Source organism: Westerdykella ornata (assembly GCF_010094085.1).
Source record: "Westerdykella ornata strain CBS 379.55 unplaced genomic scaffold EI97scaffold_27, whole genome shotgun sequence".
In the NCBI taxonomy this organism is placed as follows: Eukaryota; Fungi; Ascomycota; class Dothideomycetes; order Pleosporales; family Sporormiaceae; genus Westerdykella; species Westerdykella ornata.
Genome location: NW_022986877.1, coordinates 239210 through 265998, shown reverse-complemented (window position 1 = coordinate 265998; position 26789 = coordinate 239210). Strand labels below are relative to the sequence as shown.

Below are 26789 nucleotides of genomic sequence, written 5' to 3'. Positions count from 1 at the left end.
AAGTAGTGTAACGCTTGCAATGTTGAAACTGAAACTGTTGGGTATTGCTCTCAAACTCCTACACTCTATCTACAAATATCCCCAAAACCCAACTTTTTCTTTGAGAAAACGAAAGAAAAGATAATAAAACTCGATACACGATATCCAAACGAACAAACTAAAACACCACCCCGATTCACCAGTGCTCACATCTAGCATTGCCTCCACTTGATGTAGAGGGAGTGAGTGAACTTGGCGCTCTCCTTGACCGCCACCAAAGTACCCGCGCCCTTGCCCAGAGGCGTCAGCGCAACCTGGGCATTGACGTTGAGCGCCGAGTCGCCACCGCAGGGCGACCAGACGGAGAGCTGGACGTCGTCGTGCTTGGTGTAGCGGCCGCTGAAGGGGCCGTTGAGTTCGAGCTCGGTGGAACACTGCCGTAGTAAGTTAGTCGACGTTTGTGACATTGTTATAAATGGAAGCGAGAAACGTACCTGTGCAGTTTCGCCAGAGAAGTAGTAGTTTGCCTTTACGGAGCCCTTGACACCGGCATCGAGGTCTCCCCAGCCGGAGTAGTCGGCGCTGTAAACGCTGTATTGGTAGCCGGGGGAGTACTTGAGGGCGATGTTGAGCTGGCAGTTCTTGCGGGATTCCTCCGCAGGGACGTTGGGGCCAACGGAGGCGGTGAAGTCCTTGCTGAAGCCTGGTTGGAGTTAGTGGCAGGAAATGCTAGCAAGTAGCATCAAGAACGTACGGATGGGAAGGATCTTGCTGTCGCTGAAGTCGATGTCAATGGAGCCCTGGGGGCAGCCAGAGCCACCGTGAATGACGTCCGTGATCTTGAACGACGGGGGCGATGCAGCGGCCGCATCCGGGACGGGGCTAGCAAGGGAGAGAGCCGCAAGGGCAACAGCAGTGAATGTGTACTTCATTGTGCGAAGGTGATGGGGTAAGGCAGTGAGGGTAGATAGATAGAATTCGGGAAAGCGGGGATTGGACAGTGCAACGATGATGGAGTATGGAACAGGAGGTGGCGAGTTGTTGTGGAAATGGACTCAGAGAGGAAAGGAAGGGCAGTACTTATATGTGAAGACATTCATCCGGGTACGAGAGACTGTATATCCCCAGGTTCTAGCTCTCCATCGTCACGTCCGAAAAGGGAGATAGTTGGACGGGAGAGGCAAACCATTGTGCAGGACGTCATTGGTTCACAGGAGCGAAATCATCGTCGAGTAGGACAAAAAAAGCATCTCGAAGGTGCTTCTTGCCCCATTCAAACGGCCATCCAGCATCGTGTGCAATGTTGGGTCTTGGCTTGATGGTCCCCAACCCGGCGCAGACCCTGGCGTGTCGCCACAAACACCATGTGTGGTCTCCCGACTAAATTGCATCGCATGTCCCAACGGTTCTCCCGGTACGACCTGGGAAAGGAGCAAGAGACCACGTTGGCTCTAGAACTCTGCGAAACCTGGGGCAAACCCGACATGTCGTTCAGAGGGTGAATTAAAAGCGGCCAAAAATAGCAGCGGGGAGCAGAGGCCTCAACGTGACGGAGAGGCAGATAGTTTGGAGCCGTCGGGAGGGTCTATATAATAGATTGATGGGCGTGGTCGAGGTCGCGAACCACACGAGGGCGGTTGATTGCAACCAGGGAAGGGCAGAAGCTTGACGTGGGTTTAGCGAGCAACAGGATCATTAACGTTGAGATTAACAGGAGGTTTTTGCCGCGTTGGGACTTGTCTCCCAACATCGTATCCTTCATCACGGTTGATATTGCCGGTCGTGATGTTTTTTTGTTGCTTGCCATTGATGGCTGCTAAGCGTGATGGAAGGCGCTTTTGGAGGATGCGTTGGGGAAGAGGGTCGCAGCACCCCGACCCCAGCGTCGTGGCTATTGTTAGATTTAGTGCAATATATCATCAACGAGAAGAGAGAAGTGGCCAACTTGCTAGTTGGAGAAGGTTGGTTACACAGGACTTCGGGGTTTCTCCTGGTGATAGGTGACACATCCTCTGAACGATCCGTCTTCCTTTCACCATTGCACAAGGAGAGTGAAACCCAGGTGAGGTCAGTCAAGTAGATGATGCTGGTAACGTAAGGCCAGTGTTCTATCAGCTTCTCGGGCTTGGGGATGCTGTCAAAGGGGCATCTGAACTTGACAACGATGGTTGATAAAGAAGAGCAAAAGCATTCTAGAAGGGGCTCAGAAGGCACGATGTATTGCCAAGACGCTAATGTTGGATCCAATGGGAGACGGGACGGGATTACGCCACAGTACTGCCACCACTGCACATGCTCTCAACGACAATAGACGACTTTCCAAAGAGCATATAACCTTCATGCCTACAATAACGCCCTCTTCTTCGTTGCGTTGAACAAGACCTATTTCTACGGCTCTCCAAACGTCGTGCGGCCCGCATCTTCTCATGTTCGAGAGCCCTCCGTCGAGAGTTTGCTGGCCACGGGTGCCCTCCCCCTCCCCGTTTACGCTCTTCAACTTAGCATGAATTCCCAGTGACGGACGAGGACGAATTTAAAGATGATTCTAGGACGCAACCGCAGCCCATTGCTGGCGTCAGCGACATCCTCTCGGCCAAAGACGGTTGCTCTGCGAACAGGTTGCTGTATGCTTTACACTGCCCAAAGTCATCCAATGTCCTCGCCAGATGCATACACAGTAACGAGAGATGACAGCATCTGACTCGGGCACGCCTGAATCGCAGAGGGAAGCATCAAGAAAGAGAGGCCGGCGGCAATGGGCTGTGTCCCTGGGCGAACAGCAGCAACCGGGCCAGCAGAGAGCACAGCCAGAGCCCTGATCAGGCGCCCTGAATGACCGACCGTACGCCTTGGGATCCAACATCAATTGTCACAAGAGGGACAAGCAACCCGGCAGACGGAGACGCTTGTTCTACTTGTACAGGTTTTCAAGCTGCTGACGCCCGAGCTCTCATGCCGCATGCCCCTCACTCAGTACGGCCAGTACCCCACGTACCCCTCGTACCCCTCCATTTGGTGATGCGGCCCCGCGTACAGCTGGGATGAGGTCCTACTGGCCCGGACCGCCCCATCCATGGTCCGCCCCGAAGCTCCAGTCACTAATCGCGAATCAGCGTCACGCCCGAGGAAAGGCCCGCATGTCAAACAATCGACGTTGCACTTGCTCCATGCCTGGCATAGCTCGGCAGTACTCTTGATGAACATTTCACGGCTATAAGACTACCCGCCTTCTCGCACTCGCAGTCGGATCAGATCCCTCCACACGTATACTCCCCCAAAAAAACAGAAGCTGCAGCCATGTCTCCCTCAAAGGTTTCCTCCCTAGATTTCGACAAGTTCTACAACATTATCGATGGCGAGCAGCGGGGCAGCAAGAACATTCACCACGGCGTGAATCCCTCAACCGGCGAGGACCTCTGGGAGGTGCCCATTGCCACCGAGCAGGACTGCAATGATGCCGTGGCTGCGGCGAAAAAGGCCTTTCCCGCCTGGAGAGATACCCCCATCGCGAAGCGGAAGGAGCTGCTCATGAAGTTCGCCGAGCTCTTCGGCCAGCACACCGCAGAGTTCACCCAGCTGCTGTGCAAGGAGTCGGGCAAGCCCCAGAAGATTGCAGGCATCGAGGTTGGCGGGGTTGTCGGTTTCATCCAGTACCACTGTGGGTTTTATTTAGCGCTTATGAAAGCTGACCAAACACCCAATTGACCGCTTACAGGTGCCCTTGACATCCCGGAGGAGAAATTTGAGGATGACGAGAAGATCGTCTATACCGAGTACACTCCTCTCGGCGTCTGCGGTGGTATGTTGAGTCCCCGGAGTGTGCAACGGACATAGTTGACATGCCTTCAGGTATCATCCCCTGGAACTTCCCTCTTATTCTTTCCATTGGCAAGATCGCCCCTGCCCTCCTTACCGGCAACACCATCGTCGTCAAGCCCTCGTACGTTCCCGGCTCATCCACGCCCGCTCCCATGAGGTATACTAACACACTTCAGTCCCTTCACCCCCTACACCGGCCTGAAGCTCGTCGAGCTCGCCCAGCAGATCTTCCCTCCCGGTGTCGTCCAGGCTGTTGGCGGTAACAACGAGCTCGGTGCTCAGCTCACGCTCCACCCCGATGTCGCCAAGATCTCCTTCACGGGTTCCATTGCCACGGGCAAGAAGGTCATGGAGGCCAGCGCGAAGACGCTCAAGCGCGTCACCCTCGAGCTCGGCGGCAACGACGCCTCCATCATCCTCCCGGACGTGGACATCAAGAAGGTCGCTCCCGAGGTCGTCATGGGCGCATTCCAGAACTCGGGCCAGGTCTGCGTAGCCACCAAGCGCATCTACATCCACGAGTCCATCTACCAAGAGTTCCTCCAGGAGATGGTCAACTTCACCAAGTCGATCAAGGTCGGCCCGCCCGAGGACGGCGACAACCTGCTGGGCCCTGTCCAGAACGCCATGCAGTACGAGAAGGTGAAGGGCTTCTTCGCCGACTCCAAGGCCAAGGGCTACAAGTTCGCCGTCGGCGAGCCCGAGCCCCAGCCCACAAAAGGCTTCTTCATCCAGCCCACCATCATCGACAACCCGCCCAACGACTCCCGGATCGTCGCTGAAGAGCCCTTTGGCCCTATTGTGCCTACGCAGCCCTGGTCCGACCTCGACGAGGTGATTGCGCGCGCCAACGACACCAACACGGGTCTTGGAGGCTGCGTGTGGGGCAAGGACGTTGAGAAGGCGATGGCGGTTGCGCGCCGCATTGAGGCGGGCAGCGTCTTCGTCAACAGCTGGGAGAAGCCGACGCCTCAGGCCGTCTTTGGTGGGCACAAGGAGTCTGGCATTGGTGGTGAGTGGGGTAAGACGGGCCTGCTGGCGTTTATGAATGCTCGCGTCATCCACTGCTATAAGAATTAGGATGTGGTGGAGTTATAAGCTGCTGAGGCAGTAAGAGATGAAGATACCATGATGATGATGAATGAACGAAGGAATAAAAATGTGCACGCATAGTTAGGAGGGTCTCGAACTTGTTGGTGTGAGGTAGTCCAGTTGTGCCTGGAGTATTTACATAAGTACTTCCGGCGGAACTTTTCCATCTCTACCTAGGTATCCTCCCACTTCCCAACCATACCCCAACCAGTATAGCTTTCTTGGGAGTGTAATCGGCTTTCCCGATATGGAAACCTCCGATGAACCTGCCCCTCCATCGTCATACCCCAGGTACTCTTAATTTTCCACGTATAGCACCTTGTATATCCCCACGTAGCTACGGGTAGCAGACGCGGTAACTGGAAATGGTATCTTGTGTGTGCACGCGTGCCTTTGGGTTTTTATAAAAGCAAAGTTGTACTTTTTGAATTCTCGATTAATAAAGTACTTTTAACGTGAACGTCTTCCCTCATCTCTTGCTACCTGGGAGTGATAACTGGTTTCATTGCTACCCCACCACGTCCCATACATCTCCCCCTCCTATCTATCTCAACAACCCACCGGGCATCAAACACTCCCAGTCAAAGCCCACTCATCCGCTCTTCCTCCTTCTCCTCCCCTCCCTCCTCCCACACACGTACACCGAACCCAAAGAAAACAAAAACATGTCCGAAATCCACCCCAGCAAACCCAACATCGGCGTCTACACGAACCCGAACCACGACCTCTGGGTCGCCGAAGCCTCCCCTTCCCTCGACGAAGTCCAGCAAGGCAAAGCGAACCTCAAGGAGGGCGAAGTCCTCATCAATGTCAAGAGCACGGGTATCTGCGGCTCCGACATTCACTTCTGGCACGCTGTAGGTCGATCCCCTAGTCTATCCCTATCCCACTTCCTTCCCAGCAGTTGCCGCAGTAACCCTCATCCACAACTAACATGATTCCCCAAGGGCTGCATCGGCCCCATGATCGTCCGCGACTCGCACATCCTAGGCCACGAATCCGCCGGCCTCGTCCTCGCCGTGCACCCCTCCGTCACGCACCTGCAACCGGGCGACCGCATCGCTATCGAACCCAACATCCCCTGCCTGAGCTGCGAACCCTGCCTCACGGGCCGCTACAACGGATGTCCCGATGTCGCCTTCCTCTCCACCCCGCCTTACCCAGGCCTGCTGCGCCGCTACCTCACCCACCCGGCAAAATGGTGCCACAAGCTACCCGATAACCTGACCTACGAGGACGGCGCCATGCTGGAACCGTTGAGCGTCGCGCTGGCGGGCATGGATCGCGCGAATGTTAGGCTGGGTGATCCAGTGCTGGTCTGCGGCGCGGGACCCATTGGCCTCGTGACGTTGCTGTGCTGTCGCGCGGCGGGCGCGGCACCCATCGTGATTACCGACATCGACGAGGGGCGGTTGAAGTTTGCGCAGAGCCTGGTACCCGGCGTGAAGACACACAAGGTCGAGTTCAGCCATACGCCTGCGGACTTCGCCTCTGCGATTCACAAGCTCATGGAAGGGGTGCAACCGGCCTTCGCGCTCGAGTGCACGGGCGTCGAGAGCAGTATCGCGTCTGCCATCGAGACGGTGAGGTTCGGGGGGAAAGTGTTCGTCATTGGCGTGGGCAAGAACGAGATCAAGATCCCCTTTATGACGCTCAGCACGCGCGAGGTCGATCTGCAGTTCCAGTATCGGTACGCGAATACGTGGCCCAAGGCGATACGGTTGATGAAGGAGGGCATCATTGATACGAAGAGGTTGGTGACGCATCGGTTCGGCATCGAGGATGCCGTCGAGGCGTTCAAGACGGCGGGGGATCCGAAGACGGGCGCCATCAAGGTGCAGATTCAGAATCTGGAGGAATAGTGGTGGTAATATGGGGGTGGTTGGGGGTCTTTTTTTCCTGCACGTGGATATAGATATTGCCTCTGCGCAGAAGCGCTGAGTAAGTGAAGTTCAATGTATTGGCCTTGCAGTCTGGTTTGAGAGTACATCAGCCTAGAAGGTGTCCAGTTGCGGAGGGAAATTCATACCTGCTTTTATGACCGTCGCTTTCTCCAACACAGAAAGCATCTTTCCAATAGACAAACATCATGTCCCTCTTTATCCATGCTGAGGTCCGATCTTTATTCGCTCTAATGATCCCTACTCCTTCCATTGCACTACCAACGGCATTCAATCCCTATGAAATGCAATAGTCTTGCCCATGTCCTCGACTATTACCCCTTCGCCGCTTACTCAGCTCGCAAACTTATCATGACTGCTCTTAACCTTGATATCCAGCACCTCCTCATGGAAATTGCCCTCGCGCCTCGCCCTCTTCAACTTGCGCACCTCGTCCTCGTCCAGCCGCCTCCCGACGAGCTTCTCCAGCTCGGCACGCGTAATCTTGGCCTGCGCCTTCTCCTGTTTCGAGGCCTTGAGCTTGGGCTTGAAGCGCGCCTGCATGCGGATGCGGAAGGTGGTGTTGAAGGAGATGGATTCGGCGTCGCCGCGGACGGGGGTGGTGGATTTGGACGATGATGATGAGGAGGAGGAGGTCTTTTTCGCAGAGGCGGAGGAGGAGTCGACGGTGAGGAAGGTATCGCGGGCGGTTTGCAGGGTGAAGGTGGCCGGGTTGTCCGGCACGGGGATGCAGAGGAATGATTCGGCAGGCGAGATTGCGGTCGCGGTTGCTGTCAGAAGGCCGTATTTGTCGCAACTTAGATACCTGAAGTCTCATCAGTCGCCATTCAAGCATTGGTGGGAGGTGTTATGGTTACGTACTTCCCATGGTGCCCCTTCAAGCTCAGACTCTCCGTCCCAGCCACCCGATTCGCAACCCACACCTGCCGCACATCATGCGGTTCCGCGGTCGCGGGATCGCCGTCTACGAAATTCTCAATCGGAAGCGTGAAGACGGAGCCATTGGCGTCGCAGGCTAGGCAGCTCGCGGGTTCTGTAGGCAGGACCACGATTATGGGACCGGAGATGTCGCTGGGGACCTCGGCGCTGACCCAGGAGTCGTCGTCGTGAGGTTCTGCGGTATTGATGTCCTTTTTGGTGGTGGTGACGGCGGAGGAGTCGGAGTATTTGGCGGAGACGTCGGCGTCGGAGAGCTCGGGGACGCGCTTGCGCTTTTTCGTCTTCTTGTCGCCTTTGAAGTGCAGGGGGGTGGGCATTGCGGAGAAGCGGTTGAAAGATTCGTAAGGCTATGGGGAAATCTGAGGCATGCCTCACAGCTAGTCGATGTGATGATGCATGCTGTCTTGGTGTCTGGGCGGAAGGGACCGATGGCTCGGGCGGTCAGCAGCGGCAGAACGCGGTTTAGGCAGGTGAATGTTTGGCCTCGGGTCGCAGGGCAACTTTTGTTTGTTTTCAATACAAGTGAAAAAGAGATATTCCTTCGGAAAGGCAAGAAAGCCTCGCTCACTTGATCTATCTGGTTTTGTCCAGGTTAAGTCAATATGTCGAGTGGTGTAACACAACAAGCTGCCGTGTCAGTCAGCTTGGACGATCTAAAGAACGGTAAATACGGAAGGATTGTTGTGTGTATTGATATATGACATATGCTAATAAGGGGTGCAGACAAGATCGACTTCTCGACGTTGGAGGAGGCATTTGGACCAGCTTCTCTGGGCATCATCGTCGTCAAAGACCTTCCTGTAAAATTCCATGATCTCAGACGGAGACTCTTGTCCTACTCGTCCGCTCTCGCAAATCTTCCTCAAGAGGAATTACGTATGTGAGGTCTCTCTAAACTTGAATCATATCTGACAATGCGCAGAGAAGCTTGAATCTCCGGTATCAAAATGGCTGGTAGGATGGTCCTGCGGCAAGGAAACGCTCAAGGACGGACGATACGACACGCTGAAGGGATCCTACTATGTCAACTGCGCACCCGGCTTCGAAGCTGAGCAGAAGAAAATGGCGGAGAGGTACCCTTCCTTCCCAGAGTACACTGCTCCCAATGTCTGGCCGTCCGAGGAGCTTCTTCCAGGATTCGAGACGACCTTCCGCGAGCTGTGCACCCTCATCATCGACGTCGCCGCACTGGTCGCTCGTGCCTGTGACAGGTACGCGGAAGCCAACATTGAGGGCTACACGAGGGGCTATCTCGAGCACGTGGTCAAGACGAGCGTATCAACAAAGGCGCGCTTGCTCCACTACTTCCCCTCACCTGAAACCCAGGGAACAGAAAGCGATGGTGATATCAAGGACGAAGACGATTGGTGTGCCACGCACGTCGACCACGGCTGTCTAACGGGCCTTACCTCGGCCATGTTCGTCGACGAGGCGTCTCACCCACCCCAAACGGGCGCATCTTTCGCACCCCTCGAGGAGTTGGATCGGTCGCCCGACCCCAAGGCCGGGCTGTACATTCACTCTCGAACGGGTGTGAGGACCAAGGTTGCCATTCCTCGAGATTGTCTTGCGTTCCAGACGGGCGAAGCGCTCGAGGTGATTACCAAGGGGAAGTTCAAGGCGGTGCCGCATTTTGTTCGAGGGGCGGCGCATGGGGCTGGAGGAAAGGTGGCGCGGAATACGTTAGCGGTGTTCACGCAGCCGAATCTATGGGAGAAGGTGGATGAGACGAGGGACTTTGCAGCGTTTGCGAAGGAGATTGTGGAGAAGAACCATTAGGAGGTCACAGTACATACTGTGTCTATGTCCTTGTTGGAGTGACGTAACGGTATGAAATTATAACCAGTACGAAGTCGTTCCACCACGGTACTCCTGGCGATGCATCATTGGATGAATGGCTAGCGGGCCTTGGCACTCAGGGGTTTCCGGTGGTGGTGATTGATCTGATTCTAAAAGCTCCCGCTGGATGCCACCTGGGTGAGTCGCAAGAAAGAACGACACGCAATCCGCCATCTCAAGAAACTCGCACGGTCCAGTCGCGGCGTTAAGCCTGAGAAGCAGAACAAAGGAGAATGCTTCAGTGAAAGTTGGCCATTTTCATTATTGGAACACAGCATTAATGCCCGACAAACCATGCCAAGCAGGTGATGACAATAATGATAGTCCGTAAACCCGGGAGAAGGATTACGGCGGATTTTTGCAGGTTCTTAGCTGCAGCTGCTCGGGTGCGGAGCGGTGTTATTAATACACAGTCCTGTGTACTTGTATTTGTACAGAATGTATGTACATGCATGCCGTGCCCTGAGATCCAAGCAGAATCTCAGCAGAGGACGGGGAGGTCTCGTGTGGCTGCGGGAACGACCGGCAAGCCTCTCAGCCAAGCCGGGGACGCGCAAGTGGTGGGGATGAATTCATCTCGGGGTGAGGCGTCGTTGTTTGAGCAGCGGATGATGGCTGCCGATGGCTATCAAAACAAGTGGAGACGTCTTGTCTTTGACCGCATGGAATCAAGATCGACCCTGAAGGGGTCGAAATACTTGTATTATTGCAGAGATTGTGCAGTCTGATGTTGTGCGACATATTCTTCAGGGGCAGATAAGAGCCTTTGGAACGCAGAGAATTTCGAGAAACCGGGGATAACTGGCTTCCATCCGGTTTTTGTACTGTGTAGATATTAAAACCAGATAGTACTGTGTTATGTCAGATAGGATGGTCAGACGAGGCTGACGACGTGGACAATTCATCTTGACTAGTACCCAGCTAACTCCTTGATCTGCGTCATCGCACTCCTCAACGGGAGATATCACGATTACGATTACTCGGTGCTATGTATTTTTATTCACAAGGATGCACCCCCAGGAGTCGGCCCATGCACGCTGCCTTTGACTTTCCGCCTTTTCCTGCCAGAATCCCAGCCATGGGAGCCATGGCAGCCATGGCAGCCCATCAATGCCATGGCAGCGGCTCTGGGCAATGTTGAACCTCAGGCCAAATGTCCTCCGTAGCTTTTCTCAACCCTCCATAAACCTCTCTCCGCCTCCCCCTTCGGTTCCTTTTATCTTGCCTGTGTGCTCCGTCCTCTATCCTCCCCTCCTGTCCCTAACATCGCTCGCTGGTGGCCCCCAGAGCGTACCCCAACACTAGCGAGCCCCTGTTCCCTACGTACGGAGTGCAGCCTCATCCTTCCGATAGCCCGCCCTGGCACCTTTCCTCTTGCATGGCATGCCTTCGATCCCGCCGCAGCTCTCGCACCTGCGACGCTCCCTCCTCCCCTCCGCAGACTCGTCCAGCGCCGGCGCGAGGAGAGATGGGAGACAGAACGTGACTTGGGTCGAGGTAAGCAATGCCCCTGTCGTGCTTTCTGACACCTCAATGGGCTTTTTCTAATTCCCATGTTCCTCAGGGCGTCCGCGGAGTAGCCTCATTCTTCGTCGTCGTCACCCATCTCTGCCGCGCATGGGATTACTCGCTGTGGTTCCCCAGGGACAGCGAGGATGCTGCTCCCAGGCTCCTCCAGCTGCCCTTCCTCCGACTTCCCTGGCAGGGCCGCATAGGAGTCACCATGTTCGCTTTCCTGACGGGCTACGTCTGCGCCATCAAGCCTCTCCGCCAGGCCAAATCCGGTAATACGTCGGCTGCCCTCTCCACGCTGGCCAAATCCGCCTTCCGCAGGCCGCCGCGCTTGATCCTCCCCTCGACGATTGCCATCCTCGTCGCCTGGTTCTTTGCTCAGATTGGAGGCTTCACCGTCGCCCACCGCTGCGACTCGGAGTGGTTGAGGACCTCGAGTCCTCAGGATATCGGAAGTCTGGACACGGAGATTCCCCGTCTGTTCAGACAGTTGCAGAGGAACTGGGTGGAGAATCACAACGACTACGACGACCATCAATGGGCCTTGGAGCCCCTCCTCCGAGGCGCCTTCATGATCTACGTTGTCCTTTTTGCGACCATGTACATGAAGAACAAGTTCCGGACATTCACTCTCTTGGTGCTCTTATGCTGGCACTGGCTGGACTACACCGGATTTGTTGGTACGTCACTTTTGAATTGTTGATGTTGCGTTGATGTTGCAACAGCGCTTTCCGGGCTGTCGTTCCACCTGTCCAACGTTCCTCCCGTCTCTTCCCCGCCAGTGCCACCACCACCACCCCGCTAACCGCGTCTCCCAGAAACCTTCGCCCTCCAGTTCCTCTACGGCGTCCTCCTCTGCGACATGGGCTCCGAGCCCTGGTTCCGCGACCTCTGCGCCCGCTGGCCCAACACCCGCCGTGCCGTCCAAACCCTCCTCATCCTCCTCGGCATCTACGTCGCCGGCTACCCGCTCGAGCGCCCCGAATGGTCCACCTGGTCCTCCCAGCTACAATGGCTGGGCACCTACATCTTCCCGCCCGACGCGGATTGGCCCCGCCGGTGGACGGCCGTGGGCTGGGACATGGCCGTGACGGGCATCTGGCTGTCCCCGACGCTGCAGTCCATGTTCAGCAACGGCATGTTCATGTGGCTGGGACGCAATAGTTTCGCCGTCTACCTCACCCACGGGACCGTACTGCGCGTCTTCGCCGCCCGGTTGATCTACGGCTGGTCCGGGCAGCCGTATTCGGTCGAGAAGGACGAGAAAGGCGAGGATGTGTATCATTATATCCCCCGACCGGGCACGGGTGTATTCATGATCGCCATTCCCGTCTTCTTCCTCGTCGAGTATACGATTGCGAGTCTGTGGACGACGTATGTGGATGCGTGGTGTGCGCGGCTGACCAAGTCGTTGGAGGATGCCGTGTTTGACAATGAGGAGGAGGGCGAGAAGAGGGGGATGCAGTTTGCATAGAGCAGCGAGCAGAAAAGAAGAAGACGAGGAGGAAAAGGGAAAAACATATTTATTGACCGGACTCTAGACATCCGTATTCGCGCCGCTGCATCCGCGAAACCTCATTTGTATGGGGTTGCTACACTTCTTCGACACACTACCATCGCCATTTACATCCGAATGGCCACTTTTTTTCATCGTGTATATAGATTGCGACACGCATCCGCTACGACTACTCTTCATTCATTGGAAACCGGACGCATGGACGGACGGATGGACGGCGCATGCGGCGTATATTCTTTCTTCTTCAAGACGCAGACCTTCCTTTGCGGAGTCATCAGTTTGTTCTAGTCTTTTTCTTTTTTTGGGATTCCTGCATGCATTTTCTTGGGGTGGGTGTGGGCAATTAAATAAGAGGGATATATGTATATAGTTCCACTTAGTACGTAGCCTACTAACATTAGAAGGCAGCTAGTACCGGGAAAGATGTCGAATGCTACTTAATATGTGTGGACTTCGTTGTGATGAGACGTAGACATGTTGATGATTGTACGCAGTTGGGAAGTCTGTCCGTTGTCCTACCACTATGTCCGCTTGGAGACGTTATAATGGACTTGATCATCTTAACGTGCCAACCCAACTTAGCGACCAAGTACGGAGCAGATAGATACATCAGATAGTCAGGAGAACATAGGCGCCGCAGGTGGGAAAGAATCATATCTTCCTGGAGCGTGTCTTGCACCATTCATACAATCTGCCATCCCATCTATATGTGCATATACCCTCTCCATCACGGACCCGAGAAGTACAATAACCTAACCGCTCCATCCCTCCCCTCCCCTCCCCTCCGCATTTTTCAACAGCAGGCCAACACAACGTAAACCCAGTCAACACGTCCAAACCGCAGAGATAATAACTGCATCACGGCACGCCCAACCGCAAACTCACCGCCCTCCTATGCGCCTCCAACTCCTCGACCCTAGCCAACTCCATCACCGCCGCCCCGACATTCCTCAGTCCCTCCTGCGTCAAGTTCGAGCTGGTGATATGCTTGAGGTACGACCCCAGGTTGACGCCAGAGTATTGCTTTGCGTAGCCGAACGTCGCTACCATCCAGCCCAGTTAGCCGCATCTCCTAGGCAAAAGAAGCTGAAAAGGAAAAGGGGAAAAGACTTACGCAACGAGTGATTAACACCAGCCGAGTAATCGCCCACGCTCTCAGGCGTCCACGGTCCCACAAACACGCTCCCCGCATTCTCCACCAGCTCCACCACTCGCTCCGCCTCCCGCACCTGCAGAATCAGGTGCTCGGGCGCGTACGCATTGCTCAACCGCATCGCCTCCTCAATCGTGTCCACGACCAGCGTAATCGAATGCTCAATCGAGCCGCGCACGATATCCACCCGCGGCAGCGCCATGGCCTGGTTATGCAACTCGTCCTCAATCGCCGCGAGCTGCGCCTCGTTCAGTCCCACGGCGATCAGAATGACCTGCGAATCCACGCCGTGCTCCGCCTGGCTGAGCAGGTCCGAAGCCACGAATACCGGATTCGCAGTCGCGTCCGCCACGACGAGCACCTCGCTGGGGCCCGCGGGCATGTCGATGCTGACTCCGGCGTTGGTGTCGTTGGACACTATCATCTTGGCCGCAGTCACGAATTGGTTCCCGGGCCCGAGGATCTTATCGACCTTGGTTATGCTCTCGGTGCCGTAGGCGAGTGCGGCGACGGCCTGCGCGCCGCCTGCGAGCACGATGGCTTCGGCGCCGACCTTGTGCGCGACATACACGATTTCAGGGGTGATGCTGCCGTCTGGACGAGGCGGGGATGCGAGGACAATCTTCTTGCAGCCGGCGACCATGGCGGGCACGCCGAGCATGAGGGCGGTCGAGGGGAGAACGGCGGTGCCTCCGGGTACGTAGAGGCCTACGCGTTCGATCGGTCGAGAGAAACGCGAGCAGACGACACCGGGCATCGTCTCCACGACGAGCGGCTTGTCAATCTGCGCAGCGTGGAATTTGCGAATGTTTTCAAAGGAGATGTCGATGGCCTTGATGGTATCGGGGGCGAGCTGCATCATGGATTCAGGAAACGGTGCGCGAAGAACAGGTGACTTCAGCGAAGTCGCCTTGTCGAACTTGTGCGTGTACTCGAGGACTGCGGCATCTCCGCGCGTCTTGACGGCTTCGATGATGGGGTGGCAGATTCCCACAATCTTCTCGTTGGAGCGTTGGGAGGGTCGCTGGAGGACGGATTGGATGGTCTTGGGGGTTTCGTTGGCGGTAATGTACCGCTTCATGGTAATCTTTCCGTCCTTGGTGCCAGCAGCGTCGCCTTGACTCGGTGGCACTGAGGCGGCTTGCTTGACTTTCTCAGTTGTGCTTGCACCGTTGCTGGGTGCCGCAGTATGTGTCGGTTGTGTTACGAATGCGGGTTTGGCATCGCCCTTTCTCCGCTTGACCTTGATGCTCTTCGCGTCTAGATTGCGCTCTACATCCTCTAATGAGACACCGGCAGCTACACATTTCGTCAAAGCGAAGTATAGCAGGTCGGCGGCTTCGAAAGCAATCTCCTCTTTGGTATTTGCGTCGCACAGCTCGGTCGCCTCCTCAAGAATCTTTGCTCTTAGCAGCTGAGGATCGTTGAAGAGTCGTGCAGTGTAGGACCCTTCCGGGGCGGATGCCTTGCGGCTCTGGAGTGTTTGCTGAAGCCGCGAAAGACCAGTGTAATCGCCGAAGCAGGTCGAGGTGGCCAGGTGGCAGAATCCTAAACAGAGTCAGCTATACAATAGCAACTTGCAATTGCAATAAACCTTACCCCTGCCCTTTTGCCGTACCACAAACCTCAAGCAATCGTTATCGCAGTCTAGCGATATCGAAACCAGCTCCTGAATATCCCCACTACTCTCCCCTTTATACCACAAGCCCCGCTTCCGGCTCTGATATACACCCCTCCCAGTCCGTAGACTCTCAGCCACGCTCTCCTCGCTGCTGTATACTAGACCAAGAGCAACACCACGCTCGTCCGTAACCAGCGTGGTAAACAGACCATCGGGACGGTCGCTCGTCGCATCCGACAGGATGAGTTTAGCCACGCTCAGCAGTCCGGTCTCTGTCTTGGGATCCACAGTGAGCAGCTCAGCCGGTATCACAGGAATGGCCGAGAGTTTCGATATCCGCAAGACACTCTCCATATCCGGGGAAGCGAACGGGACAAAGACATCAGGTCTATCCGTTCCGTACTCCTTCAGCCATGCCTCCACCAGTCCGATGTCCCTTCCTTGGGAGTAGACATCGACCTGTGTGCCCCCGATAGCATCTATCACCTCCTCCTTTGTATTTCCGGGAAGCGCCAACACCAGCCTGTCCTGTGAAATCTTTCGTGCGAGAAGCTCATCGAGTTGTTGGCGGGTCACGAAGACTTTAGCGGCACCGGCGTCGAGGAGGGAAACGACATCGTCGAGCGAAGACAGGGACGCAACATCTAGGTAGTTTGTATAGCGGCCAACCGACTGCTGAAGATGGGTGAGGGCTAGGTCGACAGTATCCGGCGTGACTTTGGCGAAAACGTTGCCAACAAACGACAGCGTCGTGGGATTGAGACCTTGCGAGGCATTGGTATAATTCGCAAGGTGAATTGACGCCAGCAGAGCCGGTGCCATCTTGTATAGCTTCGGTGAGTATGAAGAGAATGGGTGGATGAACGGATTGACCAGTCATTCGGGGAAAAGTTGACTATTTGACGCTCTGAAGCCCCGCCTAGGAACCTCCCCTTGCCCCGCCTACCGGGGACCCTTGCCGGCTGCACGTGCGTTCGCGTGTTGGCGCGCTTTAGCGCGACGCGGCTAAAGTTTATCTCCACCTCAGCGTTTCAACACGTAGAGATACAACCCTCGAAGAAGACTCAGTTTGATCGATGAAATCGAATGAAATCAATTTTTTCAAGTCCAAGTTAGATTCCGTACGCTCATCATTCTTCTACTGTTTCGAAGTCAGCCCCACAAGTAGACTTGTTTTGCATTCTTAGAGGAGCATTCGTAGCCGCTGAACACTCGTCAGTTCCGATATACTCATTACTCTTCGTCAAGGATAGACTGTGCGAACCTGCAATGCACTCAGACTGTCGTCCGCTTGGCCGCCATCATGCCCTGAAAGCAATACACCGGCAAGATTCTTCTTCGACTCTTGAACTTCCCTCACCCGCTACATCCCGATCAGTCTGGAGTCCATAGCGGCTGGTTTATTGGGTTGGGACTCACCTCTTCGAATGAATCTCGAATGTAGAATCGAATAGTCGTTACTTCGCGTGTCTGTCCAATCCGGTGAATGCGCGCCAGGGCTTGGTCCTCGATAGTCGGATTCCTACCGCTGTGAGTAGGTGGGGGACCGTGGGCAGAATTGACATACCAGTGTGGTTCCATAAGATACGCGCGCGAGGCTTCAGTCAAAGTGAGTCTGTCACAACATAGATTAGCTTCCAGACGGCAAATCTGAGTATCAGGAGCCGATTTCCGGCTCCTCAGAACAGCATATGGAGAAGAAACGTAGTGCTCACCCGACCGCACCACATGATAGCGTCAGGAGCATAACGCGGATGTTGGGATCAGATTTGAATTGATCTAAAACACTCTGACGCTGAGCTTGAGGCACTTTTCCATCAAAGCGAACGTAGCGTATGCGCGCATCGGGCTGTGCCAGTCCTGTTTCGACAAGGTCGAGTGTCAATCTCCAGGTTGAGAATACTATACTGTGCGCTGGTTAGCATGATGTCATGCAGAAGGGAGCTGCGGCTTGTTGGACCTTTTGATGTCCGGGGCCAATGATTTGAGATCAGCAATCAATGCCCTGACTTTGGATGGCAACTCAGGAGGTGAAGTCTGCGTTGGATGCATCAAGCCGCCGATACTCTCCTCGATTGAATCACTCGTGAGGGAGATTGGTGCCACTGGGCACCGAGGGGTATGGCCGCAGACCAGGCGGTGTCCTGCTAGGCGCGTTTTGTGTGAACAGTCGGGGCATGTATACTGGAGACAGCGGGAGAAGTGCGGATTGTGGGAAGACGAATCGTCCGTAAAGGCGTTTCCGAGTTCGAGAATGGAACGGCATTGCGCGCACGCGATGATTTCCATCTCACGGTGAACGTTAAACGTTTCTTGCGCCATGCTTGTCCATTCCGACGATTCGTGCGAGCTGGGCTGCTCATGCCTGTTATGGTAGAAGATACCAAGATTACAAACCAGCCTCATTGATTCTATCTGCTGTAAGAAGTTGACGAAGATCCCCGAGGAAGATAGATCCGAATGGAGAAGGGCGTCTTCCGCCTTTCTCAGGGTTTGTTGGCGCACGTTCTCGTACAGTGTTCTCTCAGCTGTGTTGAAATCTACAGGACAGGTTGTATCCCGACGAGGAGGTAAGTCAATTGTGCGTTTGGCTCGCCGAAGGATGAGGCAGTGTGCAAGGCGTTTGAGGCGTTTCACTGCTTCCTCTGGATCGTTTGACTTCCATAGTCGCGATATGTCGGCATCGAACTTTTTCGTGTCATCGTAGGGATGAGCCCGAATAAACTTAAGTAGAGCTGCGAGGTCGCTGAGATGATTTTGAATCGGCGTTCCAGTTACTGCCCACCGAGAAGTCGCGTGAAGCGCACAAATTGCGTGGGAGAGGAGAGATTTCATGTTTCGAATAACATGAGCCTCGTCCAATATGATTCGTTTCCACCGTACTGAGAACATAACATGACCGGCCATTTGCCTGTGTACTTTGTAATCCGCAGATAGGGTATGATATGTTGTGAGAATAACATGGGCGGCATCGATGTCGCCGACGTCAGCCACTTTTGACCTGCCGTGATGCCGACGAAAACGGACGCTGTCGGGTACGAAGTGAGTCGACAACTCACGCTCCCAAGTCCCTAACAAGGGCTGCGGTACTACCACTAGTGTCGCTTGTACTGGCCGCTGGTGACTATCATTTCGATCCAAGAGAGGCGTGGTGTCAGAGGTTTCCAAATCGGTTGCAATGAGCGCCAGCATCGTTAGAGTCTTACCCAAACCCATGGGGTCAGCGATTATTCCACCTGCGAAGTGCGCTGGCGGAGTTGGCTGGTAGTCCTCTGAAACTCTGTTGATAAAGTATTGCCCATCTATTGCTTCTGTGACCCCCCAAATATCACTCCCGTTTCCCTCCAAATCCCATCCCCTCTCCCGACGTCTCATAAAGGTCAAAGCTTGCTTTTGGTGTTTGCAAAGTGTAGTTTCCACCAGTTGGGGTTGTGGTGTTTCATCCAGGTCGTCTTGGCGACTGAGGATATCCAGTGGATCGGGGCGGTCCACGACGTCCTGCAGATGGAGGGATAAAGACGCTCCAAAGACCATCTCCGAGAGCATTGGTATGGAGTGCAAGCCTTCTGATGACAGTCGGTGCGGGTTGCAATATCTGACGTTCAAATGGCACCTTTGAGGATCTTGGAGGTAGATATCGTACTCTTGTAACCAGACGCCTATATCGTCATACAGCTCGAGAGGCCCGTAGACCGTGATGCTAAGAAAGCAAGGCGCCTGCCAATTTATTATAGAAGTCTTGCGGCCAGGAACAGCTTGCTTGTCGTCTAACACACATTCGGTGTGTAGCACCAGTACAGTCTCGTCAAGGAGACCTTGAATCATATGCCCATAATGTGTAGAGATCACTCTGCCGCGGCGTGCATCGGTGGAAATGAATCGGTCGGACCCTTCAAAGTTCACAGCAAACGCTTCTACAGTTGTGTTCTTTCGCTCACATTTGCCAGGGATGAGAGGGATCTGCTCAAGTCAGTAAATATGCGCTAGCTAACTCAGGGGAGACAAACCATCCCAAAGCACACGAGGTCTGATGGGTTGCCAATCCATCGGTCGACTTCGGCGCCTTCGTTTGATGTGAAGGTTTCCGAAAGCATGAGCACATCGGTTCCTTGAACGTGCTGGACAGTAAGAACATCGTCCACTGCGGACAGATTCTCAGTTGCTGTGAGAGAGTCGCTTGGCGGCCCCCAGTTAGGCCACGAGCCGGACATTTGATCCTCTTCCATCATGAAGAAAGGATTATAGTTTTTTTCCATCGAAGAGCCATATCACGGTTGTTGATATGAGCAAGGCTGAAACATTTTGCACAGCCTCCTGGCGTCCTTCCCAGAGTTTCTGCGGCTGACATGGCTAGCGAGGAAACATAAGTATGCCCTGCCATGGTCCAATGCTCCATATCCTCTCATTCCGCTCTACTGCTAATCGCGAAATACGGAGTACGACAAGTCTAGACGGAGTTACTCGGAACATGGCTCGCCAGCTGAAGGCATCAAGGGTGTCCACTCTGGCACTGAGCACTATGAGAGATGCTTTCGAAGGTCTTGCAAACACTATCACACCGGCGGACTCCGAAATTGTGAAATCAGCATCGAATCTGGACCAAGTTCGTGCAGCTGCTGAAGAGATTGAGACACAACTCGCAGCGCGACAGACCCTTCGCAATATGCGAAGGCTTACCCCTCTTCTGAACGGTCTAGAGCACTATGCGAAGGCAGTCGAGGTCTTGTGCAACGGGACTCCATATCTGGCCTGGATCTGGAGTCCAATCACTCTCGTACTGAGAGTCGCCTCAGAGTATGTCGAAGCCTTCGAGGCCATCATGAAGGGGTATGTGTTGTGGATAGTCTCTTCAAGATGCACGCGCTAAGCCGATTTAGGTACAGCCGAATTGCCGAATCTCTCAAGCGTTTCTCTATACTCAACGAGACATTTTCCACGAACACCGGTTTTCAGGAGACTCTCGCAGTCTTCTACGCAGATATTCTAGAGTTTCATAAACATGCTTACAAGTTTGTTCGTCGGAAAGGTAGCGTGCTTTCGCTTACCAGGTCGTTCTATTGTAACTGCCCCTAACAACTTGCAGGGTGGAGGCTCCTTTTCCACACTTCCTGGGGCCGCTTTCAGCGTCGATTTGACAATATTCTCGAAGACCTGAGATGTCATGGGGAATTGATTGATTTGGAGGCCAACGCTCGTGATATATCTGAAGCCCATCGAATGCGCCAGCAATTGTGCACCTGGAGAGAAGAAAGTCTCGAGAGCGTCAAGCGTCAAGAAGAACAGCAAACTACAAAAGAGTATAAAGAGCTTCTGTCATGGTTGAAGGTGGACGAAACCGAGCAAGTTTCCATCTTCGATGGCATAGCTGAAGTGGGAACCAAATATCCCGGAACCTGTGGATGGATCCTCCAGCACCCAAAGATTAATGATTGGCTGAAACAGAAGAGTGACTGTCGGTTTATTTGGCTCCGAGGAAGTCCAGGCTCGGGAAAGAGCGTCCTATCGGCCCAACTTGTGAAATTTCTCTCCATGAATTGTACAGTCGTCACCCACTTTTGCACCTATGCGTACCCGAACTCCACAAAATATGAGTGGATACTCAGGTCCATATTGATACAACTAGTTCTTGGCCATGACGAACTGGTGGCTCACATGTATCGCGAATGCGGTCTGAACAAGCGCTCGCCGTCCTTATCCACCCTGGAACAGCTGGTCGATGTCATGCTCAAAGGCATATCAGAAAACCCACGCGAAAGTAGGTCCATCTGGATTGTTGTAGATGGACTTGACGAGTGTGAACCGGAGAAACAGCCAAGACTACTCAGCTTGCTGAACCAAATGTCAGCCAGAAGGGGATCCGAAGACGGATACGTGTGCAAGGTCCTCGTCTCAAGTCGAACATCAGTTGTGCTGAAAAAGCGCCTTAAAAATGGGGAAGTAGTACCTCTCAGCGATGAGCAACAGAAGCCCAGCTTAAAGGCTGCCATCAAGCAATACACTTGTCGCCGGATGCAGCTCGACGTACTCGGCGATAAAATCCGGGCTCTTGATCTCGAGCCTACAGAACTCCAGGAAATCCAATCACTCATCAGCGTCAAGTCAGATGGAATGTTTCTTTATGCCCGTCTCGTTCTAGACCATCTAGCAGCAAACATTTTCTATTCCGGCGCAGAAATTATCGAATGTGTGCGCACATTGCCAAAAGGTTTACACGAATTTTACGAGAAGATAATGGCTCAAATTCTAGCTAGATTGGATTCCCGTTCGGTCGATCGTATCCGATGCATCCTTGGATGGATTGCGTTCTCGAAAAGACCGCTCAAGAGACTCGAGTTCCTGTCAGCTCTTTCCTTCAGTTCTGGAAGCTTCGACGTTGATCGCCTAGTGCCGCATTATGTGCTTGACGCATGCAGCCCCCTCATTGAGGAACGAAAAGACACCAGTTTCGCTTTTATCCACGTCTCTGTAAAAGATTATCTTCAAAGCTCAGGAGTTAGCTTGCTTCTCAAAGAACAAGAAACCCTCCGTGAACACGGACAAGCAACATTCGCATGCCTTCTCTCTGGCCTTGAAGCTTTCAGCAATACAACTACATGCAACGGCCAAATGAGAAATCTTCGTCTGGTCAAGGGCCTACATGGGTTCCACGTGTACGCAACGGAATATTGGACGGATTACTTGCTCAATGAGGCTGTTAGCGGCTTTGATACTTCTTCAACTTTCTTCCGACTCGCTAATGTGCTCTCGGAGAAGCTAGAAAAATTGACCGGGATTCCGATCGAACTGGAGACCGCTGACACTATCGATGAGAGGCTGAGTTCCATAAAACAATACAAAGTACTTTACCGGCAAGTGAGAGGTGCCTTGATAGCGAGGTCCCTTAAGCAACTGCAGACACAATTGATGATCGAAACTGGTAGGTGACGACTTTTGGCTTCATGAGTGTCGGCAATAAGAGATGTCGCCTCCGCGGTCGATCTCCTGAGCCATCTTATACTTCCAAACCACCTATGTTAGGCTAGATTTTTTATGTAGGCTGACAACTTCTAGGACCTGGCAATGGCCAAATCCCTTCATGCTCGAGTCCGCCAAAGGGCAGTATTACTATACTATTGGAATCGTATCAAAACGCCGTGAAACATCTCGTTAACCAAGACTCCTGTCCCGGAGCATCCGCAGAAGATTTGGAGCTGTTTAAGAGAGTATTCCGCACGTCTGCCTACACTTGTCGCTTACATACCTGTCCAAGTGCAACTACCGGCTTCGAATCAGAGGAAGCCCGACACGATCATGAGATGGGCCATGCTGGGGGTTTCCGGTGCTCTGCCCCTCTGTGCCAATATCCACCTTTCCGGAGCGCTCAGTTATTGAAGAATCATGTTGCCCATTGCCATAACCCTACTCCGCCATTTAGGTCTTTACGTCGGGTGGGCCAGCTTCCTACAGGAGGCCACGACTTTGTTCATTGGTCCCGGAATCCTGCTGGTGAAACGAGAGTACGTCTTCGCAGCGGAAATGACAATCATTCCGGCATAGCAACTGCACCGATCGAGGAACCGGTGGATAAGCTGTCCCAACAAGTGCTTTCCGTGGGCATACCCGACAGGCAAGACGAAAGCCGGGACGGCGGGCCTGCAGCCCTTGATTTTGACACTCTGATCAGTCTCGGACCCTCCCACTTTGACTTTGACGCATTATTGAATGGAGCCGACGTAAACTCACAACCATCGGGATCTGGGACCCAGACTGGGCTGTTGAATGATAGTTCACCTTATGCCGGATTACCCCCAAAAAGGCCTAGGCGCGCGGTTGTTATGCCCGGACAGTCAGTTCAACCACCTTCTAAACCAGCTCCTGACGTTCTTGAGGCACCAATTCCACAGATGGGTACCGGAGGTTCCAATGTCTCTCAGAATTACTTGGCGCCTGTGGACCCAACCTATACCCCGACACTGTCCGTGCATAATACGCTTCCCGAATCAATCAAGTGTATATGCTCCAATTTCCTGCCAGCATCAACGTCGCAGTGCCGCCGGTGCGCAACTTGCGGTGGAATTCACCACATCAGATGCTACCGTCAATTACCAAAATATGTTGAGGGGTTTGAGCAATTCTGTGCGTCATGTTTCCATCAGAGTTTGCCTCCGGCTGTTACGAGCATCCAAGAAGTATATCCAAACCGAGTCTCGACCAACGACCCTAGCGGAAATGATGGTACGGCTCCTGCAAGGGAAATGAATGAGCAACATGTCCCCGTCCATGGTCAGGCCATCTGGTCATGCCACGCGCCGACACTGGTAGATCCTAGCAGATTCTATCACGAATTATGCTTTCCCGCCGCATTAATAAGCGAAGACCCCTTATGCTACTTATGTGGCACCAAACGTGAATATCTGCCAACAAAAAGTCAATTGATCTCGCATGTATCCGGTCATAGACTTGGCCTCTGCGATAGCACGGCTATGTATCATGATTTTAAGGAGTTCTGTAAACACTTTCGAGAGTTCCATGGAGCTTCGTACGTTAGTTGGGACAAAGGGAAGTTCGAAGGCTTCTTCAGACGGGGCGTGCACCTGAATGCAAAGCCTGGACGGAACGGGAGGAATGCACTGTCTACAGACAGCGGCACAGTTGATCCTGCGGGCCCGAGAATCAATAACAGCGTCTCAACGTCTAACACAAGCGCGACTGCCCTTAACCCGGATGTGAGAGTGAAGATCACAAACCAGTCCAAAGATGAGCGTAAAAGAAAAAGGACCGGGGACAATTCCGGTAACTCCGTCATGGCAAAATGGCCATCCCCATGTATTGAATGTGGCAAAATGTTCAATTCGATGCGGGAGCGAGATTTACATGTCAGTAATAGCCATTTCGAGCTCGCTGCATGGCCTCGTTACAAGTGCTTAAGGTGTGGATTCTCCATCCGCGAAGCCCTCAGTACTACATGTTGGAGCTTGCTGAGTTACCATATCTTTTCCTGCCAAAATGGCCTGAAACTTTTCCGAGAGAAAATGATGGCCAGCTACGGCGATGATTATACGCAATTTGATCTCGATCGGCAATGTGGAGTCATGGACCGTCATGGAGTTCCGTGCAATAAGCCTCTGAGTTGTTCCAAACATACTGGCGAATCGAAAAAGTCTGTCCCAGGGAGAAATCAACCATTCGCCGATCTACTTGAACGAGAACTAAGCGGAGAGTACAGGCTGCTTTCGACGGAGTACTGAAACTAATTCCGTCTTATCTCAAAGTCTGCAGCGTCCCGGGACGGACCGTAGTATGTCCAAAATAAATGTCTCATCTATTCACCCTGCATCCAGATGAGTTTACAGCCCATCATATGATTTCTTTTGCAATTCTTCCCGATTTAAATACTATATGAACGCTCCAGCTGCGCTACTATGGCTACAAGGAATCTAAGATCCGCAGTCTATGGCTATTTGATAATTAACAACAGTCTACACGCTTGTATACACAGTATGGGCCGAGTAGCGTCTTCCTTTTGTGGATGTTGATAGGCATTGTGTTCTTTATCGTCGACGATGTGAAGTGGCAAAACTTGTTCATATACAGGGTAGCGTGGGGCAACAGGGGGAATACGACTTATAACCTTATAAGGAACGAGTGTAGATAAAGCATACGTGTAGAGAAGTTGAGTTTTCACAATGTAAGGAAGGAGGGTCGGGCACGGAAGGGAAATGGAGCCTTGCTGCAACATGTCATTCAGTGATATGTGCTGAACTGAAGAATCCGTCAGAATCTTAGAGAACTAATAGATAAACAATCCGAGCTTAGTTCTAAAGGTACGGCTTGGCTTTTACAAAGGTTTAAGTCGGAGAGCGGCGGAAGAATCATAGGGCATCATGAAGATGAGCCTTAGGCGAGCAGTTAGAAACACAAGTTTGTAGATAACGCGATGCAATAGTCTGCCTCCCGTCACGTGCTAAATTCTAGTGAGCAAGCAATGCGACGATATAACTGCATTAGTGACTTAGTATCCTAGGCATGCATCACTGTCGATCTGTTAGACTCCATACTAAATAGTTCAAATCGAGACCGTAAGCTCTGCAAATATGTCCTAACTCTCTAACTAATTCCGTCAGCATAGACGATCCTGCTCTACGGGCTCCAATTCGCACGTTGTCATCGATCACAACTGCGATTCTTTTTATCTTCACGAAGAATTGGTAGCCATGTAGGATCCGTTCCCACAGCCGAAACGGCGCCAGAATCAAAAACTTCTTATTGACTGCCCTAGAACGGCTGTCAATATCATCCGTCGACCGAGGATTACAAGGAGTTCACCTAGCATTTTGCTGAAGTCAGCCTTTACGAAGTAATCCTAATCCGAACATGGCGAACAAGAACGGACCTGCCGGAGACCACCAGCAGCAAAGAAGCGGCAGTAGCGTGCAGGTAGTGGAGATCAGAATCAGGGGCACCTCCATGGCAAGATGCTGGGATACGCAGCCTATCAGTGGAGCGAACTTCTACTTGGATATATAGATCTTTTGTAAGTTTCCCGTATCCCGTACCCAAAAAGACAAATTCCACCTCAATAATTGATCGGGGAGCCCAGCCTGCCCTGGTTATGTGTTCTTTCATAGCGAACTTGGGACGCGTCTTTGTAGCTTGACCGGCTCTTCAGTCACTCACGTGCTGGAAAGTTGAACGACTGGTCGGTGTCGCGCGACGCCCCGTCGTCGCTATGTTGTTGGAACGTGCAGTGAAGCCAAAACGAAGCAGTCCCACGCGCAACTAGCAGGACTGCCAAGTCCTACCGCAGACGGTCCAAGATCAATCTCGTCTTCCACAACCATGCTTTGAAGCCAAACAACCCTTTTATCCCTCTTTACCAACATGCCACAAGTCTCTCCAGTCCACAAGCCCTTGAAAGGGAACCTCTGTTAATCAAGGCTTCCTCTTTTGACATCTTCGAATTGTATGTAATATTACGCAGAACCCTTGCTGCTTTTGAATACTTTCAACATGTCGGACACCCTACAGCGCCTTCACTTCTCCCTCCTCAGGCTAGAGGACTACGAATCTGCACTCGACCTCGACCGTCTGTACTACAAGAACTTTCGAGACAGCCAGTTCGATGTCCAAGTGCGGAACATATTCTGGTGTCGGGCACAATCCAGTCGACTCCTGCCTGTCACCACGGAACAAGGCCATCACTGCCGTCTTCCAAGAGAGGGGCCTCATGCTATCGAGAGAAGCTGCTATCAATCCTTGCACCAGGGCTTCTGCTGTCATCTGGTGCTGATTGCGCACATACCTGGTGTCGACTCAAAGTGGAGAGTACGGTGCTGCGGCGAATGATTCGCACTAAAATCAGACGGATGTGCGAGTCACCCTCGAAACAAAACGGATGCAAACAATTTTCTACATTCTGCTCACAACATGCCCACCTGT

General features: G+C 53.2%; 10 protein-coding genes across 10 annotated transcripts; 6 read left to right on the top strand and 4 right to left on the bottom strand.

Annotated features, from left to right (window-relative positions):
- Positions 1-157: 157 nt before the first annotated feature.
- EI97DRAFT_158900 (uncharacterized protein) lies at positions 158-1081 on the bottom strand. Its single transcript, XM_033793317.1, has 3 exons — positions 734-1081; positions 474-682; positions 158-413 (listed from the first exon to the last, which is right to left on the bottom strand). Exons 1-3 carry the CDS (start codon positions 909-911, stop codon positions 192-194), a joined length of 609 nt encoding a protein of 202 aa, XP_033651006.1. The 5' UTR covers positions 912-1081; the 3' UTR covers positions 158-191.
- A 1978-nt stretch (positions 1082-3059) lies between these two features.
- EI97DRAFT_158783 (aldehyde dehydrogenase) lies at positions 3060-5272 on the top strand. Its single transcript, XM_033793316.1, has 4 exons — positions 3060-3637; positions 3695-3778; positions 3829-3919; positions 3975-5272. The coding sequence occupies exons 1-4, from the start codon at positions 3277-3279 to the stop codon at positions 4876-4878; spliced, it is 1440 nt and encodes a 479-aa protein (XP_033651005.1). The 5' UTR covers positions 3060-3276; the 3' UTR covers positions 4879-5272.
- Position 5273: 1 nt separating this feature from the next.
- Positions 5274-6964, top strand: EI97DRAFT_158771 (sorbitol dehydrogenase-like protein). Its single transcript, XM_033793315.1, has 2 exons — positions 5274-5747; positions 5838-6964. Exons 1-2 carry the CDS (start codon positions 5556-5558, stop codon positions 6750-6752), a joined length of 1107 nt encoding a protein of 368 aa, XP_033651004.1. The 5' UTR covers positions 5274-5555; the 3' UTR covers positions 6753-6964.
- On the bottom strand, positions 6753-8111 carry EI97DRAFT_436113 (actin-crosslinking protein). The gene is made up of 2 exons (XM_033799025.1): positions 7653-8111; positions 6753-7596 (listed from the first exon to the last, which is right to left on the bottom strand). The coding sequence occupies exons 1-2, from the start codon at positions 8045-8047 to the stop codon at positions 7125-7127; spliced, it is 867 nt and encodes a 288-aa protein (XP_033651003.1). The 5' UTR covers positions 8048-8111; the 3' UTR covers positions 6753-7124.
- Positions 8112-8235: 124 nt separating this feature from the next.
- Positions 8236-9509, top strand: EI97DRAFT_424436 (Clavaminate synthase-like protein; the record flags this gene model as incomplete). The annotated part of the gene is made up of 3 exons (XM_033797138.1): positions 8236-8393; positions 8454-8606; positions 8653-9509. The coding sequence occupies exons 1-3, from the start codon at positions 8333-8335 to the stop codon at positions 9507-9509; spliced, it is 1071 nt and encodes a 356-aa protein (XP_033651002.1). The 5' UTR covers positions 8236-8332.
- Positions 9510-10537: 1028 nt separating this feature from the next.
- On the top strand, positions 10538-13048 carry EI97DRAFT_436110 (uncharacterized protein). The gene is made up of 3 exons (XM_033799024.1): positions 10538-11066; positions 11134-11761; positions 11900-13048. Exons 1-3 carry the CDS (start codon positions 10953-10955, stop codon positions 12553-12555), a joined length of 1398 nt encoding a protein of 465 aa, XP_033651000.1. The 5' UTR covers positions 10538-10952; the 3' UTR covers positions 12556-13048.
- Positions 12395-12999, top strand: EI97DRAFT_158588 (uncharacterized protein). The gene is made up of 2 exons (XM_033793314.1): positions 12395-12526; positions 12649-12999. Exon 2 carries the CDS (start codon positions 12665-12667, stop codon positions 12965-12967), a length of 303 nt encoding a protein of 100 aa, XP_033651001.1. The 5' UTR covers positions 12395-12526; positions 12649-12664; the 3' UTR covers positions 12968-12999.
- A 157-nt stretch (positions 13049-13205) lies between the features above and the next one.
- EI97DRAFT_404353 (tri-functional histidine biosynthesis protein) lies at positions 13206-16193 on the bottom strand (the record flags this gene model as incomplete). The annotated part of the gene is made up of 3 exons (XM_033796536.1): positions 13206-13640; positions 13712-15298; positions 15350-16193. 3 exons carry the CDS (start codon positions 16191-16193, stop codon positions 13456-13458), a joined length of 2616 nt encoding a protein of 871 aa, XP_033650999.1. The 3' UTR covers positions 13206-13455.
- A 421-nt stretch (positions 16194-16614) lies between these two features.
- Positions 16615-19597, bottom strand: EI97DRAFT_452386 (uncharacterized protein; the record flags this gene model as incomplete). The annotated part of the gene is made up of 6 exons (XM_033800405.1): positions 16615-16734; positions 16791-16893; positions 16939-17046; positions 17087-17278; positions 17332-19331; positions 19379-19597. The coding sequence occupies 6 exons, from the start codon at positions 19595-19597 to the stop codon at positions 16615-16617; spliced, it is 2742 nt and encodes a 913-aa protein (XP_033650998.1).
- Position 19598: 1 nt separating this feature from the next.
- On the top strand, positions 19599-25019 carry EI97DRAFT_436108 (uncharacterized protein). The gene is made up of 4 exons (XM_033799023.1): positions 19599-20198; positions 20249-20397; positions 20455-22287; positions 22422-25019. Exons 1-4 carry the CDS (start codon positions 19840-19842, stop codon positions 24596-24598), a joined length of 4518 nt encoding a protein of 1505 aa, XP_033650997.1. The 5' UTR covers positions 19599-19839; the 3' UTR covers positions 24599-25019.
- The last annotated feature ends 1770 nt before the right edge of the window (positions 25020-26789 follow it).

What these genes read in the sequence shown, in the direction of transcription:
- EI97DRAFT_158588 (XM_033793314.1), top strand. Translation starts at nt 12,665, where the DNA reads ATGGGGTTGCTACACTTCTTCGACACACTACCATCGCCATTTACATCC.
- EI97DRAFT_158771 (XM_033793315.1), top strand. Translation starts at nt 5,556, where the DNA reads ATGTCCGAAATCCACCCCAGCAAACCCAACATCGGCGTCTACACGAAC. An exon ending in ACATTCACTTCTGGCACGCT is followed by an intron (nt 5,748 to 5,837) that starts GTAGGTCGATCC and finishes TGATTCCCCAAG; the next exon opens with GGCTGCATCGGCCCCATGAT.
- EI97DRAFT_436110 (XM_033799024.1), top strand. Translation starts at nt 10,953, where the DNA reads ATGCCTTCGATCCCGCCGCAGCTCTCGCACCTGCGACGCTCCCTCCTC. An exon ending in AGAACGTGACTTGGGTCGAG is followed by an intron (nt 11,067 to 11,133) that starts GTAAGCAATGCC and finishes CATGTTCCTCAG; the next exon opens with GGCGTCCGCGGAGTAGCCTC. An exon ending in GGACTACACCGGATTTGTTG is followed by an intron (nt 11,762 to 11,899) that starts GTACGTCACTTT and finishes CGCGTCTCCCAG; the next exon opens with AAACCTTCGCCCTCCAGTTC.
- EI97DRAFT_158900 (XM_033793317.1), bottom strand. Translation starts at nt 911, where the DNA reads ATGAAGTACACATTCACTGCTGTTGCCCTTGCGGCTCTCTCCCTTGCT. An exon ending in CAGCAAGATCCTTCCCATCC is followed by an intron (nt 683 to 733) that starts GTACGTTCTTGA and finishes AACTCCAACCAG; the next exon opens with GCTTCAGCAAGGACTTCACC. An exon ending in TCTCTGGCGAAACTGCACAG is followed by an intron (nt 414 to 473) that starts GTACGTTTCTCG and finishes TTACTACGGCAG; the next exon opens with TGTTCCACCGAGCTCGAACT.
- EI97DRAFT_158783 (XM_033793316.1), top strand. Translation starts at nt 3,277, where the DNA reads ATGTCTCCCTCAAAGGTTTCCTCCCTAGATTTCGACAAGTTCTACAAC. An exon ending in CGGTTTCATCCAGTACCACT is followed by an intron (nt 3,638 to 3,694) that starts GTGGGTTTTATT and finishes GACCGCTTACAG; the next exon opens with GTGCCCTTGACATCCCGGAG. An exon ending in TCCTCTCGGCGTCTGCGGTG is followed by an intron (nt 3,779 to 3,828) that starts GTATGTTGAGTC and finishes ACATGCCTTCAG; the next exon opens with GTATCATCCCCTGGAACTTC.
- EI97DRAFT_436113 (XM_033799025.1), bottom strand. Translation starts at nt 8,047, where the DNA reads ATGCCCACCCCCCTGCACTTCAAAGGCGACAAGAAGACGAAAAAGCGC. An exon ending in TTGAAGGGGCACCATGGGAA is followed by an intron (nt 7,597 to 7,652) that starts GTACGTAACCAT and finishes ATGAGACTTCAG; the next exon opens with GTATCTAAGTTGCGACAAAT.
- EI97DRAFT_436108 (XM_033799023.1), top strand. Translation starts at nt 19,840, where the DNA reads ATGGCTCGCCAGCTGAAGGCATCAAGGGTGTCCACTCTGGCACTGAGC. An exon ending in CAAGTTTGTTCGTCGGAAAG is followed by an intron (nt 20,398 to 20,454) that starts GTAGCGTGCTTT and finishes AACAACTTGCAG; the next exon opens with GGTGGAGGCTCCTTTTCCAC. An exon ending in ACAATTGATGATCGAAACTG is followed by an intron (nt 22,288 to 22,421) that starts GTAGGTGACGAC and finishes GACAACTTCTAG; the next exon opens with GACCTGGCAATGGCCAAATC.